General features: G+C 44.6%; 1 protein-coding gene across 2 annotated transcripts in view; it reads left to right on the top strand.

Annotated features, from left to right (window-relative positions):
- The window catches only part of JAZF1 (JAZF zinc finger 1), a 321,514-nt gene that overhangs the window by 148,629 nt on the left and 151,792 nt on the right, over positions 1 to 21,093 (top strand). The window contains exon 1 of one of the 2 annotated variants that reach the window (XM_059171449.1): positions 15,812 to 15,957. The exons of the other annotated variant lie outside the window; for it this stretch is intronic. Within the exon in view, the coding sequence (XP_059027432.1) occupies positions 15,852 to 15,957 (106 nt within the window). The 5' untranslated portion in view covers positions 15,812 to 15,851. Of the gene's footprint in view, positions 1 to 15,811; positions 15,958 to 21,093 lie in introns of those variants that run through there. 2 annotated transcript variants of the gene reach the window in all.

Genomic DNA, 21,093 nt, shown 5'->3' with positions numbered 1-21,093 from the left:
GCAAAACACACAGAGTCCTTGTCCCTGTTCTCTGAATCTCATGGTTTTACATCCTATTGGAAGGTAGTCAAGCTGTGTTATTGTCTTGCTGTTTGTTATTGAAAGTAAAGGTGCTTTAAACTAGATAGAACCTGAGGTCCATCCTTCCACCAGGAAGGGCTCTGTCCCACTGCCACTGCTGACTTTCAAGGAACATGTGCTTAACTTAGAATGAATCTTCCAGCCGATTTTTGTAATCTGCTCTCCACTTAGAAATGAACTTCAGTTGGTACTTGGGTAAACATGTAATTCTTCACTGCCAGCAAACTTGGTTCTGATTACTTCAAATGAAAATACTAAAAGTGACCTTTCTTTCTGTCTTTTAAGCTTTTTCACAATTAGCTTACAAAGTGTAAGGAAATATCTGGAAGCCAAATGAAAAGTAATTTTTTTATGTCCCACTTTTATCAAATTTTAAAAATGGTCTTCATTTCATGTAGCAAGTTATTTCCATGGAATTTCATGGATTTCCCCCCTTTTACTCTCTACTTAAGTGTTACCATGATATGCAGCCTTTTTTATCCACCAGGTGTCTCCTTGGGATAATGAAAGTTAGCAGCTGCCTTTGTAGTGACTTTCAGAGGATCCCAGGATGCTCTTTTGCATGTACCTAATAGGAGATTATTTTAGAGGAGATTTTTAGAGGACTGACTTTTCATCTGTTAGCAATTCCTAACAACAAAAGAAGTGTCGTGTATCAGACACCCACTCTTGATTGCATTGCCTCATCGTCACTCTTTTGCTTTCATTCTTAGACTATTTCCTAAGTTTCTGGGACGCCGGGGGGGGGGGAGGGGGGGCTCAGTTAGTGGGGGTCTGACTCATGGTTTTGGCTCAGGTCATGATCTCATGGCATTGAGCCCAGGGTTGGGCTCTGAGCTCAGCGGGGAGTCTGTTTGAGGATTCCCTCCCTCTGCCCCTCCTCCCACTCTCACACACACTCTCTCTGTAAAAATAAATAAATAAATCTTTTTAAAAAGGAATATTTCATAAGTTTCTACCAGAGTTTTCTGAATAAAACATTGTCATATTATTTAACAGTCTGGCATAAAGAAGAGTGGTTGGTACTATAGGAAGAAACCTTGGCTTGGCAAGACATCTCAAGAGAGAGCCCCGTGCTGGAAGCTGTTTCCCTCCCTGGGGCCATCCTCTCTCTAAAAGGGTTCAGCAAAGTCCCCTGAATCACGCCAACCCCTACAAATGAAAAAATGCAACGAGGGTATTTTAGGAACCTGGATATTAACAATAAGATGTCTACATGATTGTGCTTCAAGTTAGATATATTGTTTTAAATCCTTTGCAAAGTAGTTTCTCTCTTAATAAGGAGAAATAAAGAAATTTGAGGGGTGCCTGGCTGGCTTAGTCAGAAAGTCACATGACTCTTGATCTTGGGGTTGTGAGTCTGAGCCCCATGTTGAATGTGGAGATTAGTTAAATAAACAAACCTAAAATAAAAAACAAATTTAAGCAACTCATACGGGTTCTCTCTATACCATGAAAACTGCCAGAAGTAAAAATTCTTGTTTTAAATTAAAATTTTCCATTTTATTTTCAAGCAGTGCGTTTTCACTTTGTCATCATTCTCCTCCCACTAGAACAGAAAGTCCATGATGGCATGGATTTTTGTCTGTATTTTTAATTCCCTTCTCTGTCCCTGTCATCCTTAACGATGGCTGGCATTTAATAGACACTCTGCGTGTTTGTTGTATGAATGAAGGCCTAGTATTATTCACCAGCATTTGACAGAGTTGTTAAGGCAAAGGAGGTTTTCCAAGGGAGATGCCAAATCCTAACATTATTTGTGACCACAGTTAGATGCACTGATGCTATTACACTAATACCAAATATTCTATGCACCTTAAGCATACAGCCATAGTGTGATTTGTACCATTTTTGGAAGGTAGAAAACACATGGTTAAATTGAATCCACAGATAATACTAAAGTGAACTCTTTGGTCCTCCTAGTTTTCAAAATCCTTCCACTTAAACTATAATAGTTTTTTTAAAAGATTTTATTATTTGACAGAGATCACAAGTAGGCAGAAAGTCAGGCAGAGAAAGAGAGAGAGAGGAGGGGAAGCAGGCTTCCTGCTGAGCAGAGAGCCTGATGTGGGGCTCAATCCCAGGACCCTGGGATCATGACCTGAGCCGAAGGCAGAGGTTTTAACCCATTGAGCCACCCAGGCGCCCCTAAACTCTAATGGTTTTAAGAAATAATCATTTGAGCCTACCATAGCCCCCCTTTTTTTTTGAGAAGTCAGCAAGCAATGAAATACACAAAGGTTTTAAGAAAAAGGGGATGAGGACTACATGGGTAATTTAGATTTGGCTGAATTATGTTACTTTACAGAGTAACATCTGACATTAGGTTGTTGTTTTGAATTGAACTTCGGCCTGTTTTGATGAAGGTCATTTCCAGCCAGGGCCTTTACAGTTCCAAAGACCAAATTTTCAAATAAACTGGCAAATACAGAGAGTAAACAAAATTCCATTGTAATGTCTTCGCAATCATCTGGATTTTATAATGCAATAGGCTCAATTTAAAAATAGGCTCCCCCACTACTCAGAAATTAATCTGGAAGTATTATTGTGCTTGTTCAATCAAGGTCCGACGGCCCTGCCCTCCTGCTTCACACCCCATAGTGAAGGGAAAGATGGCAGGCATTGGGGCTGAATCCCAGCATCCCACCCATTACGTGGCATTACCTCGGTTGAGTCATTTGCATCAGTGGCCCCTATTTAGGTCCTTAGCTGTAAAATGGAAAACGCAGTATCTGCTTTGCACAGTAGTTATGAGGATTAACTGAGATAACGTAAGTACAGAGCAGAGCCGTTGTGGAGTAGGGTCCAGACATCCTTGTTGCCTGCCTTCCCCTTTATTGGCATTTGGTTTATTTTGCCCTGGATGGAGGTTCCGAGGGAGGCGTGTTGTCTCCCCACCACCGTGACCCCATGACCACTTTGCTGTTCTTTTTTTTTTTTTTTTTTTGAAGTTTAGTTATTTAAGCCATCTCTACACCCACCGTGAGGCTTGAACTCACAGCCCTGTGATCAAGAGCTGTGTGTCCTACTGGCTGAGCCAGCCAGGCGCCCTGCTATGTCCCTGTTCTCCAGGAGCCCTGGCATGGAGTCAGAGGCAGTGTTTCCTACACTTTGGCATTTCATGGGCCAGTAAAATTTTACCAAAAAGACTATCAACATACTGATGCTTACTTTTTACTTGGCCAATTAAAAAATAACACCATCTATTACCAACATCATTTCGCAAAAGACAGGATATTTTTATAATCCAAACAGAATATGACCTTCAAGTAAGGGACCGTCCTTAAAATGTTTTGTCTCTTGCTAGAGCAGAAACAGTCTGGGGATGGACATTTAGGAACCTTTTTTATCCTGACAACGACACAAAGAAAGATGCTTTTCTTCTTTCCTACAGAAGCAATGCTATGCTCTCAGTGAGCCCTACTTGGAGCAGCCAGCCCCTGAGACTGGCATGGGGCTGGGATCAGTAGGTCTGTCTATTCAGCCTGCTTCTCCAGGGACAGGAGACAGAGCCATCACGCCACCCCTGCTACACACATGAACGCACACACGCTCATGCGCACACACACACAGACATGTACACACACGAGCCCACTCAGCTGTTACCATTTAGGAGCCTGAGTCTATGCTGAGCCGGGGGCTCAGAGACTTTCACCAGCCCTAAATGCTCATAAATTAAAGAGTCTGTTTTTAAACATGGGTAATGGAAAAAGACACACTGGCAAATATGGGGGAAGGTGTGAAGCCCACTTGGGGCAGCAAATCAAATCAGCTTCTGACCTGATGCAGTGGAAAACCGAGGTAAGGGGTAGATAGTAACTGTCTTGCGACCTCAGCTAGTCTGAGGCATCACTTTTTAATCAGTCAGCCTTAAGGAGCCGCTTGTCCCCATTCCCAAGGCTGGTCATTTGAAAAATACTTAGTTTGGTTGTAAATACTGAGTTTGATTACTGAATGTTCAGTTGAGGGAACATTTAGTAAGTGACTACTAGGTAGAAAGTTCTGTATTAGGGGGCAGGATATTGGGTCTCTAAATGCTGGCCAGTCTCCTTGGGAATTGCTCTTTTTTCAAATAGACAAATGATAAAGGCCATTTATGTTTATTTAGTGCTTTAAGGAAAGAGCATTTGCCTAGTGCTGGTGGTCATTACACTAATGACACTGGTGCTGTTGGTCAGGTTCCCCTATAATTAGAACTTCTCATGCCTGGCACATTCTAGAGGGATGCATTTTTCAGCATGCATCTCATGCATGGGCTGAGGCATTCCAGTCTCTCGGAGGGGAAAAGGGGCTGATACAGGTTCCAAATCAGGACTCTTACTGGGCCATGAGTGCCATGGTCTGAGTTTGGGGCCTTGAAGGTTGAAAGTTTCTGTGACTGCGCTGCAGTCTCCTACTTTTTGTTTCCCTCTCTGGGAAGATACTCTCTTGGCCCGGGGCCTAGATGTAGGCCTAGAAAAACAGACTGTGCTACAGTCCACCCCGCTCTGGGCTCAGGGCAGGTGGTTTAGGCTGGCTCTTGGCTTCGGAGAAGGCATTTTGTAGTTATTCTTCCCTCGGAGCACTTTTCCTTCTCTTCATCTTTAGAAGCCACTTGTTGCCGTTAGCAACAGGATGCGGTTGTAAGCTTGGGACCAGACCCAACAAAGCCTCTAGACGGGCTGTAATCTAGACCTTATGCGAGAGGGTGGAGGAGCTCCTCAAGGCCAGGGTGACCGTAAGTTCTGCTTTTCCCTGGCCCGACCTGGTTTACACATCTGTCCTGGCATGATTATTAAGTGTCCCCTTTCACTCTCAGAGGTGTCTCAGTGGTTTGGACCATAAATTATATGATCACTCTACTCATGAGTCACTGACATGTAACCCACCCTGTCTTACCAGATCTGTGTGACGTTTGGTGCCAAAGCTCTGAATAGTAACAGTGTGCATTTGGCGAGAGCACCCCAGCCCCTCCCCACCTCTCATGAGCCTGTAGCCACTATGAACGGCTGGTCTAGAATTTAGGGTTTCAGAGACTTGGCCAGAAATCTTTCCATTTCACATAAGTGCAACATCTGGTGGTGTGAGGGCCATACCAACAAGACTAAATACGCCAACCACCAACACTGGAAATGACAGTTTAGGAGTCAAGGGTTTGATTTCAAAGTAGAATCTTAAACCCCAGATTGGGCTCCCGAACAGTCTTCTCTAGCAATCAGTATCTTCCAACTTGCCAGAGTTAGTAGATTCTCCAATGACGTGTTTTTCATTTTGAATAATTAAGTGATACGGTAGAGTGGACTCCAAGGGGCTTGAATATCCTTTTGCCCTCATCAGCCACGTGGACTACAGCAGGGCACTTTACCTCTTCCGGTTTTGCCATCTGTTTTATGAGGACAAGCCTGTCCTCCCCCGTGGTTGTCCTAAGAGGTTTAGATACGTTTTTGCTGTGTGGAGCCTGTTAGATACACTTCCGGGCTTTATTTTCGTTTTGTTTCTACTCCTTATCCAAAGCTCTGAGGGAGTGGGGATAAGAGGTTGCCGGGTGAATGTTAAGAATAGGAATAAATGTTTAGAGAAAGGTATCATTTGTAAATGGCATTTTTTTTTTCAGCAATGAGGGGACAAGGTAGCCAAGTCCCAAGAGGTCAGGAGTGGAATCGTCAAGAATGGCCCTGGACAGTTGGGGTGCCATGGGACACTGTTGCTGGGAGAGCAGGTCAGCCTGGTGCAGCTGAAGGAAGGTGTGAGGGGGTAGCCTTGTCAGCCACTCCTCAGGAGGAGAACTGAGGCTGTAGCTAGCATCACCCAGCCTGCGACCTGGGCTTTCTTCTTGCAGAAGCTTGGCCATCTTAAGAAGAAGGAACCCCAACCTGTGATTCAGCTGTACTGTGGAATCTGCCAAGGACCACAGAGTGCTCTTGGTGCCCTGATGTGCACGTAGCTCTGTAGATTTTAAGTTCTTAAGGACAAAGGTTCTGTTTTGTCCATCACAGAGTCTCAAAGTGGAAGCTCAGGGCCTTGTATGTCAGGTGAAAGAGCATGGGCCCTTCATCTCTCCAGGAAGCGTGGTGAAGATTTCATCCCCACTCCCTACCGGGCCTCCCTGACCTCCACTCTGCACCTCTACAAACCATCGACAGTATTTCTCCAACGATGCAGCATCCGTCATGTCCCTCCCCTGTTCAGGATCCTTTGGCTACTTATCTTTCATCATCAGGCAGTGTTCTCTCATGTCTCAGTTTCCTAATCTGTAAGGTGAGGCTAATCATGAGAGGGCTGTTTTGAGGTCTAAACGAGTGTACGAGTGTCTGTATGCACACACAGGTATAGACAGACGTCTGTGTGTACGTATGTCTTCCCCTCCAGCTTCATTTCTCATCAGAATCCTCCCTTTGCCACACTCTGACTCTACCATTCTGAATGGCTCTTCGCTACAATTGCACGACGATTCTTCCCCACTCTAGAACTTCTCACGCGCTAACCCCTCTTCCCAGATAGCTCTTTGGCTGCCCCACCTATTTGCTCTTCTTCCTTCCCCTTGAATAACATCCCTTCTGAGAAGGCTTTCCTAATTCTCCAAGCCTGTGTTAATACAGTGCGTCTTCTAGGGACTCATTCCTTACCTAGTATTTATAAACAGCATTAGTGTTCTGTTTATCACAGCATTTGTGTTCTGTTTATCACCTGGGGTTGTCATTGTCTGTCTGCTCGTCAGCCCCTCTTCTACTCAACTGCCTGCTCCAGGAGGACGGGAACATTGTACGTCTGGTTCCCTTCACCTTTGAGTCTCCAGTGCCCAGCCCTGGGCTGGACTTATGAACAGACACCACCAAGTACTTACCAGTATTTTCGGAATGAATGAGTGGTTGAAGACAGCCTAATCATCAGAGTCTCTCCCCATCAGGATTAAGTTTGGTTGATAAGTGGTCCAAACTTGAAGCTCATACATGGAATAGGGTTGTGTCTACCTGACAGATTTTATTCTTGCTAATGTTGCATACATGATCTCTCACATCAGGTGTTATTTAGACACCAGGAATCTGGAATTTCAGAATAATTTCAAAGTTCAGTCTAATTCTTGAGGGAAGTTCTTGATTTCTACTTGAAGGTCTGGTTTTCTTCAGCAATAAAAACATAATTTAAAAGTTGTATGAATGAGTTAAATTGAATTTAAATTAAAAATTACATAAAAATTGCTTTGAATTTATGGTATTTTAAGAAACAGCTTTTGTAGGAGCTTAGTTTTGTCCATAATAGCAAAGGCATAGCAATGGGAATGACTTCATTGAAACTGTCATCTTTATATTGGGAAAAGGGGAGTAAATTAGTAAATTAGTAGACTCATTAATAATTCCAGATTATCTGTGAGATGGTAGTGCTTCATGGTTGGACTTAAGTCTTCCTTCATGAAACCCTCTCGAAACCATGTTAGGCTGTGGTAAGCTCATTTTGGTTTGAACCCCTGACAGACTTTTTTATTTCTACTACTCTTTTCTATAGTCATTACTGTAGACCATTATTCATTTTTCCTGTGTGTTGTCACATATCCTCAGCTAACGCCCAGGCTTCTGGAGGACATGGAATTCATCTCACATGTCTTAGAATACCATTAGTGTTGAGTTCAGCTTTATGTACTAAATGGGTGCTTGGTAATTTTTTTTTTGAAGAGTTAAATATTAAGCAAAATATTTCGGTTATAATATGTGGAAAGATAGGATTGACCCTGTATTAAAGAATATATATGCAAGAGGCCCCTGGGTGGCTCATTTCGATAGGCATCTGACTCTTGATGTTGGCTCAGGTGGTGATCTCAGGATTGTAAGACTGACTCCCATGTTGGGCTCCACCTTCAGTGCGGAGTCTGCATGAGATTCTCTTGCTCCCTCTGTCCCTCCCCCCATGTGCTAGCTCTCTCTCAAATAAATAAATAAATCTTTTAAAAAAAATATATATATATATGCAAGGAAAACTAGAAGGAAATGCAGCAAAAGGCACATGTGGAACAATGTTTGGATAGTTAATTATGGGTAACTTTTATTTTTTATAATTCTCTACATTTCACTTTGTCTACAGTCATTTTTTATTATGCGCAAAAACGTGTTATTGTTTAAAAGAAGATAGTTTTCTGCCCTACTTATTGTTAGAACCTTGTTAGGAAAAGATTTGGGGGCTAGACGATCTTACTGCAGCATAATTTACCCATTGGTAAAGATGGTTGGGACGAGGTGCTGCCAACTGCATTCTTTTGGTGGAAATTTGCAAAGGTTCAGTCTGGAAAAGCAGTTAAGGTCAGGGATGCCGTGGTGTGTTCCTGGAGCCGTGCTTAAGAGCTGAGAAGTTACATAATGCTGAGGCTGAGATGATAACCCAGTTTACAAAATATTTGTGTGGCGATATTGTGCCATCATCCCTGATTTATCCTAGTGTGTCCTTAGAGCTTTGGGATTAGAATATTGGAAGTAACAGTGAGCAGGTGGGGCTCAGATAGAAGCCGTCCTTTTTTCAGTGTCTCGTGTCACTTCACTTCATTTTCTCTATCTTCACAGCCACCAAAGGAGGCAGGTGGTGTTCTTACTGCATTTTACTGATGAGGAACCTGCGACCAAAAGAGATTGATTCATTTGCTCAAAGTGACCCAGCACAGTGGGGCTTTAGGCCAAATGCCCTTTGAGCGTCCCATGTGCACTTGGCCCTCTGCTGGGTGCATTGTGACATGTGGCCTGTGCCCTTGAGAAGCCAAAATAGCCTCTGGAGACAGAGGATGCTGAAGTGAAAAAGTGAAAAAGCTAGGTGATGAAGAGTCCGGCGACACTTGGGGAGCACAGAGGAGGCAAGAGCCAGTCAGATCCTTCAGCCCATGATCAGTGACCTCCATCCCCCACCCTCGCTCTGCCCACGACTCATGTCCTCGACCACCCACCGTGCTCACTACTGCCTTTGCGTCCACCTCCCTGCAGCTGTGGCTCCCTCCAGAGGCTAACAATGGTCATTGTCCTCCGTGTGCACTGAGCCATCACTCTGCATGTCATTCACTCCTTAGAACTACAGTATGGAAGAAAGTAGCGCCATCCCCCTCCCCCTGCTTTTCAGACGCAGAGAACGAGGTCTTGAGGGCTTGGGGAGCAAGCTGAGATGTTTGGTTAGGAAGAAACAGGCCAGAAATTGATTCCCGTTGTTTTCAATTCCCAAGGCCCATGACTTTAGTCAATCTGCTGTGAATGCCTTCGTGCCCATCTTTATTTGGCCCAAACTCTCATCCTAAAAGATTAGCGCTGCATAGCACCTTTTCCCAGTGGCTCCCACACCAGAGCTTTCCTGACCTATTTTGGCCTTTCTCCACTTCTCCTTTGCTCTCTGGTCCCAGGACCCATGCCTGCCTCCTCTGGGCTATGTGCCCTCTGGGAGCCCCTGAGGGCTTTGAATGCAGCCCGACACTCAGTAGCACATGGGATTCTGCAAGCTGGAGGAATTCTGGTGTCCATCCATGACCAGGCTGCTCCTTGGGTATGACTGCGAAGAGAAATTTAATTTTGAAATTCCAAAGAACCAGGTTATTCCTTCCTTTCTCTCTTAGACCTCACGGAAGTGGAGGCAGGGCTTGTGGGGGAGAGCTGGTATTACTGGAAAACTCCAGCTGCTGTTTTTATTTCACTTTTGAAACAACCAGTAAGCTTCAGTAACTCTCCTACCCAAAGCCTCAGGTGCCAGATAAGAAGAAATGCTCGGCCAAGAGTTGCACGTGCTCGAAAACAGTGACATTTATTAGAAATACCAGCACTGACACAGTTGGAGCCCAGATGCCAATGTCTCCAGCATACGTGTTGAGCAGCGGCTCCCTTTCCTCAATTCTGTTTCCATGGTGTGGAAACAGTGAGCTTGCGATTGAGAAAATATTTGAAGTTTTTTAAAGGCTGCAAAACTGGCAGACATAGTAATAGGAAAGCAGGTCCATTTCGCTTTGGGGCCACCTCTGTGTCATGATACTTATAGCCACAAGATGTCAGTGTGGTATCAGTCCTGGGTGTCAGAGAGACTATTAGGCCACCCTTGGTTTATAAATCTTAAGAGGAAGACACAGTCAAGGCCCTGGGATTGCCTCACCCCTTTCTTTCTGCTGCAGTATTAGCCCAAGTACTGCCTTTCCTATTAATTTTCCCTGTGCAGTTTTCCATTGACTCACACCTCATCAGGAGGTTTTTCTTAGTGCTTGCTCTAAATTTAAATACTTTCCTATCTCCTACTTAGGTCACAAATATCCTCAGGAATCGTGCCCCCCGCCCCCATTTTGGTGTTCTCAGCACTTCAAAAAAATTTCTGGAAGGATCAAAGTGACAGCATAGTTTTATCCGTCATCCGGAAAGGGTTTTTAAGTAGTTCAGGGTGGGAAAAAAATGTAGTATCCCTAGTAATAGTACTCTTGGGGTTGGATTTCTCTCTTTTCCTCCCTCCCTCCCTCTCCTTTAGTCAAAGCTCATCCTAGAGAGAAAAAGTGGGAGCTTGTATCAGTGAAGCAAAGCAGGGGAAAGTGGTGCTCAGGGAAGAACCCATGTGCTCAGGCTCTGGTGTACAGAGAGGTAGGTCCGTTAGGTCCTTTTTTCTGGTGAAGCAAGATGTAATTATCTTTCCTGTGGTCAGTTTACTAGTAACTCTTAAACTAGTGGCAGCGCCTGGATTTGGACCTGGGTCTGTTTTGTCCCCAGCCTGTGCCCCCCAAAAGGCTGATGCTGTCACTCTTGTTCAGCTGCATCATAAAAAGCGAAGAGGAGCGTTAGGAGTCCACGCATGCCTTGGACAGCAAGTATCTGTTAAGTCCTGGCCACCCAGAAGACACTGTGTTGTGAAGAATACAGACCTATTAAATATATTTTTCTGCCCTCAAGAAACAAAATAAGGTCAAAGAGGGAGACAGGAAAAGGCATGTATACACAGGTCAATAGAAAACGATCGGAAGGCAGTGAGTGACATTTCCTTCTAAGAGTGGAGGGTTTGCGAAGCAGAGGGCAGAACTCCAGTCCAGGAGTTCCAACCTTTCTGTGGACTCCTTGTTAGATCAGCCTTAAATAAATCTGATCAGTGAAGAGAGTGTTGCGAAGGCCGCCTCTACCCTGATAGTCTGTGGTCCTAGGGTGGAACATGAGAAGGGGGACATAATCCAAGCCGGCAGAAGCTGCCACCCATGCGTGCCTTTGTAAACCAGACACGGTAAGATTATCCTTAATCCTCTCTTTAGGTGGTCTGGTCCAAGGAGGACAGGTGAAAGCAAGAGAGGAGGGCCAGCGTGGTATGGTCGGACTGGTTCCAGTTTCTCAGTCCACGGCTTAGATGTGGAGGAGAGCCGATCTGAAGCTTCTGGAAAGATTTCGTAGGGGAAATAGCAGAGTGCTTCTGGAATATAACTTTAGAAGTACTGTGTCAGTGTGAAGAGCTTGGCGAGGATAAACAGGAGCCACAAGGATGACTGAACATTTGAAAAATAAGACCTGAGAGGAGAGGTTAGAGAAACAGCGGTTATGTAAGCTGCAGCTCCTTGGAGGTGACTTTGGCAGGCTTCTTCGAGAACAGGACTCTCAGTATCTCAGTACAGAGAGCAGTGACTGACCCCGTTTGTCCATATCTAGTGAGGACAGACTCCCGCTGAGCATGAACATTTTTAGATTTGATCTGTGGAAAAGTTTTCCCTGTGCAGCAGCTATGAAATGCAGACTACATCATGGAGAGAAGTTTATAGAATTTTCTTTTCTTCCTTTCTCAAAAAAATAAAAAATAAAGAAACCCAGAATACAGTAGGGCCTTTTTATAATTATGTGGCTGGAGGACAGCCTTCACTTGACACTATGGAAGATTTTGTATCTCCTGCTGTGAATGTTTGGTTTGAGGGGACATGATTGGCCCAGAGAAGATGAGGTTTCATACAATACTGAATTGTACTCATTGTAATAATGGGTTCTGGAAAGGATGGTCATAGAATTTTTTTTTTAAATCTATAACACTTTGGAGAATGAAACGGGGTGCTGTTAATAATATGCGGGGGCAATCCACATAAAATGATGTTGTCCCTGACAGACTATAACATAGGTCACCCTGATTCTGAGGGCATCTTGTTAAAGTAATTTTCTCCATGTATAAATCTCAAGTTCTTTCCTGCTTCTGTGGCTTCCCATGGCACTTAGAGTAAAACCCACACTCTCTGCAGAGTGCCACGAGGGCCTGTGGAAGCTGGCTCCAGCCCCTCTCCCAGCCCCGAGCCTGCGCTCACCCAGTTCCTGGAGCACACTCAGCACATTCCTACTTGAGGCCTTGGCCCCGGCTGTCCCCTCCACCAGGAGCCTTGCTCTCACTGTCCTTGCTCTCTGCCCGGCTGGCCTCCTGTCCTCCCTCACCCTCTTGGAATGACCTTCCCCGACCTCCTTCCTGTTGCTCCCCTCATCTCCTGGCCTGTTCCCCTTCAAAGAAATGGTCACCCAGTGAAATTATTTCCTCCTTATTCGCCAAAACATACACATCATGAGGGCAGGAATCATATTCGGCTGATTCACTGGTGACACTTCGGAGCTGCCTTCGGTGCTCAGGAGGTAGGGAGGAACGCGCTGTATCCGAGTAGTATGAATGACCAACCGCGCGTGACTCCCCCGAGACCCATTCATCTCCTGACTTCCCTTTGCTGCCTGAGGTGCTAAGGTTCGAAAAATAGCAATCAGCTGCTTTGCATAAATTCTTTCACTGAACAGAACTGGCTGAACATCTACTGGGTGCACAGCCCCGTGCTCAGAGAAGCCCTAAACCGCCCTTGTCCTTCTTGAACACAGGGTGTCTAGCTGAAGAGGCAACCCGGAAACAGGTAAAGTAATGGTACATCCTAAGTGCCAATTAGGAGAACGGGGGAGCGGTCCTTCCAGCCTCCCAGCCTCTGTTCTAGATTTCTCCTGATATAGTATACATAATAGTATATATACTCACTCACTTCCTTATTGACGCTTTCCTTTCCCAGAATGTAAACTCCACTCAGAAGGGATTTTCTCTTTTCTTTTTTTTTTTAATCATGGCTGTATTTCTAGTGCCTAGGACAGGATCTGCCATATAGTGGGTGTTCAGTAAATATTTGTATAGAGCAAGAACGAATGGGGTCAAAGGAAGCAGAGAAACCATGGCTGCATTTAGGACTTTAATGGGCCCTCTAGGGACAGGTTTGATTTGACTCCACTGTGGGATGGAGGGGGAACAGCCCAGAATGAGATGACAGCACAGATAAGGGGAAAGAGGAACTTGTGGATACAAAAGGCTGACCTGTTTGGTTTAGAAAACAAATCAGTAAGCTTTCAGTGTTATTTATTGAACTCCCAAAATGATGTCTCTTGCCACGCCCCCTCCCCCCCCCCCCGCCATTCTCACTCAGTTGATCTGGGCAAGACCCAAGGCAGAGGTGTCGGGGGAAGGCTGGCCGCCACACACATTCCTTGGTATTGGCACTAAAACAGCCGGGCGCACACTAAAACAGCCGGGCGAAAATAGCCAGCCTCAGGAACATGTGGGCAGCCATGAACGTCCATGGTTCCAGGGATTAGAATTTAGTTTTATAGGCCGTCCAGGCCTCTTGGCCCCCTTTTCCCTGCATTCCCATTCTGGCGGGTTCACACCTGTTTCTACCTCCTTCAGAGGTTGGAAAACATGAGAACCAGTGCGGTGCATTAATTAAGTTCTGTGACATCAAGAGCTCTGGACTGGCATGGGAGCATTACTCTGTCAGAGAGGCCTCTGGGGTCTGGGGAATGGGTTTACCTCTGACCACACGCGGTCCAGTCTGAAGCAGAGAAGGTACGTGGGCAGTATCCGCCTGGCTTGGTCGGAAGGCACAGGGGCCCTCTGCGCTCACGGTGCCTTGGATTCCACCACTCTGTTCCCTCCCGTGGGCTCAGGGGCCCTCCCCTGCCCTGGCTAAACCGCCCCTGCTGTTGCAGGAGTGGCATTCCGAGGCAGCTCCCAGCTCACAGGGGAAGGCGCGGCTAGCTGGGCGTGAGGCCCCAGAGAACACGTGTACGACCGACTGTGGAAGAACTGCTGTCAGTGTGAGAGGCGGCGCAGAGCCCGGAGCCCGGCAAGCTCGAGGGCCCAAGTTCATGTCCTCCACAGTTTTCCTCCAGGGATAATCCCAAGGGGTGTCCCCTCCATGGCGACAGAGCTGGCAGTGCCCGGGGACCTCAGACTGAAAGGATCCTTGGCAACTGCTCATGAGGGTGTGTTTCAGGCCCTCTTCCGGCATAGCAGCTCATCTGGACAAAACGCCAGTCCTTCTCTGGGGGAGAGACGAGTGTGTCTATGTATAATTTTTATAGTCTCAAATGGTAAAATATTGTAGATTTCGAACTATTTCAAAAATATTTGAAACATACACACACCCACCTGCCTATCTGCCATCTTGCCAGTGCCTCAGCGCAGCAGTTCCTAATTTGTTTAAACACCCTTTTATTTTAGGATAGTTTTAGTATGACAGAAAAACTGCAGATGGTGGAGAGTTCTGTATTCCCACACTGTTTCCCTATTCGCTAACACCCTAACCATGGTGTGGTATGTTTGTCACAACCGCGAGAAAAAGCCGATAATGAACTGCAGTTCATACTTGATTCACGTTCCCTGAGTTTTTACCTCACGTCCCTGGGAGCAGCCATGATGGCGTGACTGGAAGGGAGGGAAGGGCTGACAAGCTTTACTCCTTCCCATTTCTGGGAGCCAGGAACCAGTAACCAGTGTGGTGGTGGGAAAACCTAACACTCTGGGCATTTTCTTTATTCCTTACCTTTGTCTCTAAAGAAGGAGATTTCTGAACTAGGAGTGGTTAAAGAGAGCATGCCTTTTTTTTTTTTTTCTTTTTTCTTTTTAAAGCAATTCTAGTACACCATCTATTTGGGTGGCTATTAGAAGCTTGGATTTTAAACCACTGTATTTTTACAGCTGTAGAATCTAGTGCTTGAGTTGATTTAACAAGCAGCCGTGGGTTTGTTTTCTGGCCTAAGTCTGCCACTGGTGCTCTGGGAAAATTTGATCTTGGGCCTATTTCTAGGAAAGTGTTCCGTAATTTTTATTTAAATGTTGATGGCTCCACCTTCATTCTGAATGGTAGCGAGCACATGATAGATGATTCAGAGACTTGAGCCTTGAAAATTAAAGCCCGTGGGTTGAATTGGGAACCCAGACGGGGGTGGTTTCCTTGGCCCTGGTCTGTGGCCAGCAATCACCTAGGCTTACAGACCTGGGCCGTCCCTCCTTTTGACGTTCCCCGTAGTGTTACTACTGTCCTTATCCACACAGTCAGGTGCCTGCAGGCCCCGGTTGTCACGTGTTACCTCATCGGCGATTACAAGGTGGCTTGGGTGGTTTCAGTGCAATGGCTCTAGAGGTGGGGTCCTGAGACCAGCAACATCTGCACCGCCTGGGAGTCCATTAGCAATGGGGATTCTCAGGCCCCAGCCCAAAGCTACAGGATCAGAAGCCCTGGGAGTGGGGCCCAGTAGTCTGAGTTGTAGCAAGCCCTCCACTTTCTTTTTTAATCATTGGGGAGCCATGTTTTATTTAGTTAGTTAATGTTCAGTGAGCAGGCTCTGGGCTGGGTGTCAGGATTGGCCTAGGGTTGAGGGGGGGTTCTGAGTGAAGCAGCCACAGTGTGCATCCTGGGAAAGCTGAATAGACAGCAGTGGTTCTCAGCCCTGGCTGCGTATTAGAATCACCTGAGGAGCTTTTAAAAATCCAGGTGCCTTCACTTAGTGGGTCTTTCATTCCAGATCAATTAAATCAGAATGTCTGGGGCAGTACCCAGGTGTAAACTACTCTATAAAGCTTCCCTGCGTGAGGAACGCCCACCTCGTGGGAGAGAACGCCAGCCGGGCAGTTTCGCACAATATGGTGAGTGTGAGGCTGGGGGTAAGCGCAGGGTGCAGTGGGAGCAAACGGAAGGGTCCCTCTCTCCAGGCTGGAGTTGGGGGATAAAGAGGTAGAAAAATGTGCTAAATCTTTCCTGAAAGTTTTATTTAAAGGAAAGTTTAAAAGGAAGGTAAAGACATGCTTTAAATATGGACCCACAAGTGATTTCAAAAAGAGTTGTGGAGAAGAACCTCAGGAGACTGGCTTTCTCCTACAGGAACTCCTAGAGTTCACCCTCCCTGTATACATTTTAATTCTCCATGTCAGCAGCCTGCAAAGGGCTAGCGAGCCAACACCCAGAGTGGGTAGCGTGGCCTTTCATCCCATGTCCTTCTTTGGAAATGCCTAGTCATACTGTTTCTCAGGGACCTAGAGTTCACACTTCTGTTTTTAAGATGCAGCAGCTCAGGGGTCCCTGGGTGGATTGTCAGTTAAGCGTCTGTCTTTGGGCTCAGGGTCATGATTTCTCAGTCTTGGGATCAAGCCCTGCATCAGACTCTCTTCTCAGTGCGGATTCTGCTTCTCTCTCTCTTACTATGATAGGTCTTGCTCTCTCTCAAATAAAAATAAAAATCCTAAAAAAGAGGAAGCTTAGGGATATAACCCACATCTTTCACTGGTCTTCAGTGCCATCCTCTCAACAAATTTTCTTTCCAAGAATTTGATCTTCCTTTCCGTGCTTTGATTAAGAAACTTTTTTTTTTTTTTTTTTTAAAGAAGGAGATGTTTATATAGTAATTCCTTATTCATGAGCCTCTCCATTTTTGATTCAGAAGTTCAGGTGGGGAGATTTAATGTGAAATATTAGCTGTCTTTACCAATTGCTGTACCCTGTTACCATGCTGTAAGCCAGAAATAAAAGCGACCTGTTTTCAATGACAGATCAAAATTTAGTGCTATGTTGATGGTCCAGAATGAAGATTTTTTGACGCAGTGAATGAAATACATACCGGTGCATTTCTGGTTGTGATTTAGTTGACCAAGTAGTTCAGTTATAATTATATTATTTTTACTCCTGGAGATCATTACTCTGAATGAAAAATGCTTCAGTGTCCAGACTATTAAGATGTGGACAGTGAACATTATTTAAACCAAAATTATTATTTTTTTCTTTCTGGACTGTTAAACAGCTTTATGAGCATGTGAAGGCTGGAATATGGTTGTTAGCATTTAAAATCAAATGAAAACGTGGAAAGGTTTTTTGGGTTTAAAAAATAAACTTGACTGTCAGTTATATGCTCACTTCTGTGGCCTATCTCCTCTCGTCCCTTAAGCCCCTGATAATGTAATGGGGAGACACGTCTAGTAAATATAAAGTCAACATAAATCTGAGGACATGAGTATTATAAAAGGGCATTGAGGAGAAGGGCTGTGGGGAACAGGGTGGAGGGAATTTGTTTATCATTTTTTATGAGGGACAATGCTCCTTGGGATTAAAATATCTTTTAATAGTGAGTTTAGGTTTGATCTGATCTCTGGATCGCTGTGTTGTTCTTTGCAAATATTTCCCTGGGCTCTGATTACCAAGGTGTTAGAAGAACATTAAATGTCTCTAACCCTCAGGTTTAAAAGGCTCAGTGTTTATAAGAGACAAAGATGATATAAGTGCCCAAGAAACTGAATCGTGTTCTCATTATGACACCTGGCTGCCTACTGGTCCTATAAGAAAGCGGAGATTGTGTTTATTGTGTTAAGAAATCCTTGAATGAGTAAACATTTTAAAGAGACCAAGTAGGAGATGAGTGCTATCTCCTCTTTATCACACCTCTAAATGCAGTAAAGTGATTAAATAATTATATTGGGCAGTGCATTTTAGAACCCAAAGTTAAAACCTAGACTTCATAAGGAGTTACTGAACTAAATCTGAAATGTAAACTTTCAGAAGACTATAATTGAATAGATTTAACCTATATATATGGAAAGGAGAAATCTCTAGGTGATTATCTTTTTTCTCTTTAAGGACCTTTCTTACACTCTGCAGGTCTTGTGTCTGTTGACTTGATTAGTGAATATTTTGCTCACTAAAATTGGCCATTATTTATTTCCTTGGATTGCAGCAATAATTACATCTTTCAAGTGAAATCTAATTAGCATAATAAGCAGAAAACACCCTGCCAGGTGATGGGGCGTTTTTGGAGCTAGTTGGTTACCATCAGAGACAGCCAGATCACCACTCAGGAAGCAGCACTCGCTATGAGCTAGCTCCCAGCAGTTACATTTTGAGGAAAAAGAGCAGATCACCCCAGAATGGGAATTTAGATGAGGTAGCTCTGTGGACTCTTCTATTAGGAAGAGAATGTATGTTACCTTGTGACATACAGTCGCGAGGTCCTCAAATAATTAATCCTATTACCTTTCATTCATTTATTGATCTTTTCGTAATCACAGTTAACTTGCCAGCCTGTTTTCTAAGTGCTGAGGGCTCAGAGAAACAGAGTGCTGGCTTTGAAGAAGCAATCTGGTGGGAACAAAGACTTTCAAGTGTAAATCATCCTTCTCATAGATTTATGTGCTGAGGCGAATTCTACCAAGTAGTTTTCCAGAATGCTTTGGAGGGGAGGTACCCTTTGTAGTGGACTCAGACGATGGCAACAGAAGTGGGGAGGAGAAAGGCTTTCTAGGAGGGAAGGGGGCTGATGTTACAAAGTCTTTTCAGCAGAATACTTCTCTCTCCTCCCACCCTCTGATCTCCTGCTGGTGCTTCCCACTGGCTAACGTGAGCAGAGGGCAGAGAGTCTGGGTGAACCAGCTCTGGGCACAGGACAGGGCAGAAAAGGGTAGGCAGTGGATCTGGAGAGGTAAACAGGTAATCAGAACAGCAGGTGTGGAGCATGAACGAGGTGTGTACAGAGGCTGGGAAGGAGTTGGGAGTCGCTAAAGGGTAGAGAGCATAAACAGAACTAACGAAGATGAGTTTGGAGCCAAATTGTAAATGACCTTCTATATATTTTACCTAAGTTTGTTTGTTTGTTTGTTTTAAATCTTCTAAGCAATAAAGAGCCATGTTGTGGGTGGGCTTAATGCATTGATATTATTGATTTGTAATTTAGCAAGATTCACATTTTGAAAATCACCATTTGGAACTCATCAGTGGGTCCTAAAATCAATTTACTGGGTGTCCCAATATTAAAGAAATATTGTCAGAGTGCATTGCATGTTCTGAAGTTGAGTGATGGTTTGTGAAGGTTTTGTATATTTCCCTGCGGGGAAGGTGTACTGGTTATACTTTAAAATATATATCCGGGGTGCCTGGGTGGCTCAGTGGGTTAAAGCCTCTGCCTTCGGCTCAGGTCATGATCTCAGGGTCCCAGGATCCTGGGATCGAGCCCTGCATCTGGCTCTCTGCTCGGCAGGGAGCCTGCTTTCCTTTCTCTCTCTCTGCCTGCCTCTCTGCCTGCTTGTGATCTCTATCAAATAAATAGATAAAATCTTGAAAAATAAAATATATATCTTACTTTGTGTTGCAGGGTAAATGTCGAAAAAGCACTGAGTTAGATTGCTGGCTAGAGTGTGGAGGTGGACCAGGGAGAGGAGAGGTCGAGCAGGCAACATGGCTATAGATGTTCAGCAACTAACATATATTTGTAAAAGTCTATGTTATCTCGACATTCCTTTTTAAAGCCATTCCTTTTTAAATATCTTTATGATATTGAATCCATGTCTAGAGTATTAAACCTCATCTCAAACAAGCCAAGAAAATCCATCAGAGTCTTTGCCTTCCAGTTTTCTGAAGCTCAGCTGATAGTAATGTTTACCAAATCCCCGAAGTCTCCTGAGCCCCTCTGAGGAATCCGTGGTCTTGCAATTCCTTTGATAATGTCTACTTTCCTTAAGCATTATGGAGTTTTGTATTTGGCTTGAATGTGTGATAAAATCATCTGAATGTGTCTTGGTTTATAAATTGAAAGGCTTTCCCTTTTATCTGTAGAGCAAGTTAATTGATCACACTGTTTCTAGTTAATCACAATGGCTTCTAATAAACTCAGCTGAAAGCTAGCCAGAAAGTGTTCAGTCTCTACTTGAAAGGACCTGTGGCTCTTTGGAAAAGTGATTGGAGACTTTTTTGACTCTTTCAGGAGAAATTAATGTAGCTGCATAGTCATGCCCTCTCGAAGCTCCAGGGATGGCAAAGGAACATGAAATCTGAGCTTTATACAAATAATTTTGGTCACTATTTTAATGTATCATTTAAGCCTTCTCTTCTCCATGCGGTATTTGCTAGAGAGACTGACAAGTAAGTAAGTGGCTGCACTGAGTTATTCCTGTTGGAGAAGGAATAAGTCCAAGGCCACCTTAAGTTGGAGGCAGAGCCTTGGAGGTTATTGTAACAGTTCAGTTAAATGCAGGATTCTCGCCTCAAGCTTGTGAAGGTATGGTGTGCTGTCCTCTCCATTTCACAGGTAAGAGAACTGGCTAAAAGCCATAGGTTAGAAATAATTTGAACTAGCACTAGAATCTGTATCTTCTGATTCTAAATCAAGAATCAAGATCAGGCACCCCAAAGGAGTAACTGTATAGAAAATGCGGATGTAGGAACTACAGTGAAGCCTGTGTCACTGGTCCTGGTTTCCACCAAAATTTGTCCCTGTGTTTCATTCCAGTGTTCCAAAAGCATGCCAGTGCTTTTTTCCATGGAGCATTTGTGGTGGTGGTGGTGGTGTTTTTTAGTGGGGGATGGGAGGGAAAGCCACTTAGAGATTTTAATTTGAGGGCATTGAGCCTGCTGGCTACCTCTCAGTAGAGCATGAGACTCTTAATTTGAGAGCATTGATACTGAATAGTGTGCTAGGACAAGGTAGTGGTCAGGGTCCATGACATGCTCTTGGAAATCAGACTGGATCTGAAGCCTCATCACCTACCTTTGTGACATGGATCTTTTCTGAGCCTTATGTTTTCCTTTGGGAAAGGGATGGGGGATATCTTTCCTTTGCAGTGTTCTCTTGACAACTGCCCATTCCGTATTGATTCATGCTAGAGATATGGCAAAGGGCAATGATACCTTTATGATTAGTTATTATTACTTAAAAACAGTTGATTGTTGGGGTGCCTGAGTGGCTCAGTCAGTTAAGTGTCAGCCTTTGGCTCAGGTCATGGTCTCAGGGTCCTGGGATGGAGTCC

This window comes from Mustela lutreola, chromosome 4 (genome assembly GCF_030435805.1).
Source record: "Mustela lutreola isolate mMusLut2 chromosome 4, mMusLut2.pri, whole genome shotgun sequence".
Lineage (NCBI taxonomy): Eukaryota > Metazoa > Chordata > Mammalia > Carnivora > Mustelidae > Mustela > Mustela lutreola.
The sequence above is the reverse complement of the archived record's forward strand: the minus strand, read 5'-3'. Positions and strand labels throughout refer to the sequence as shown.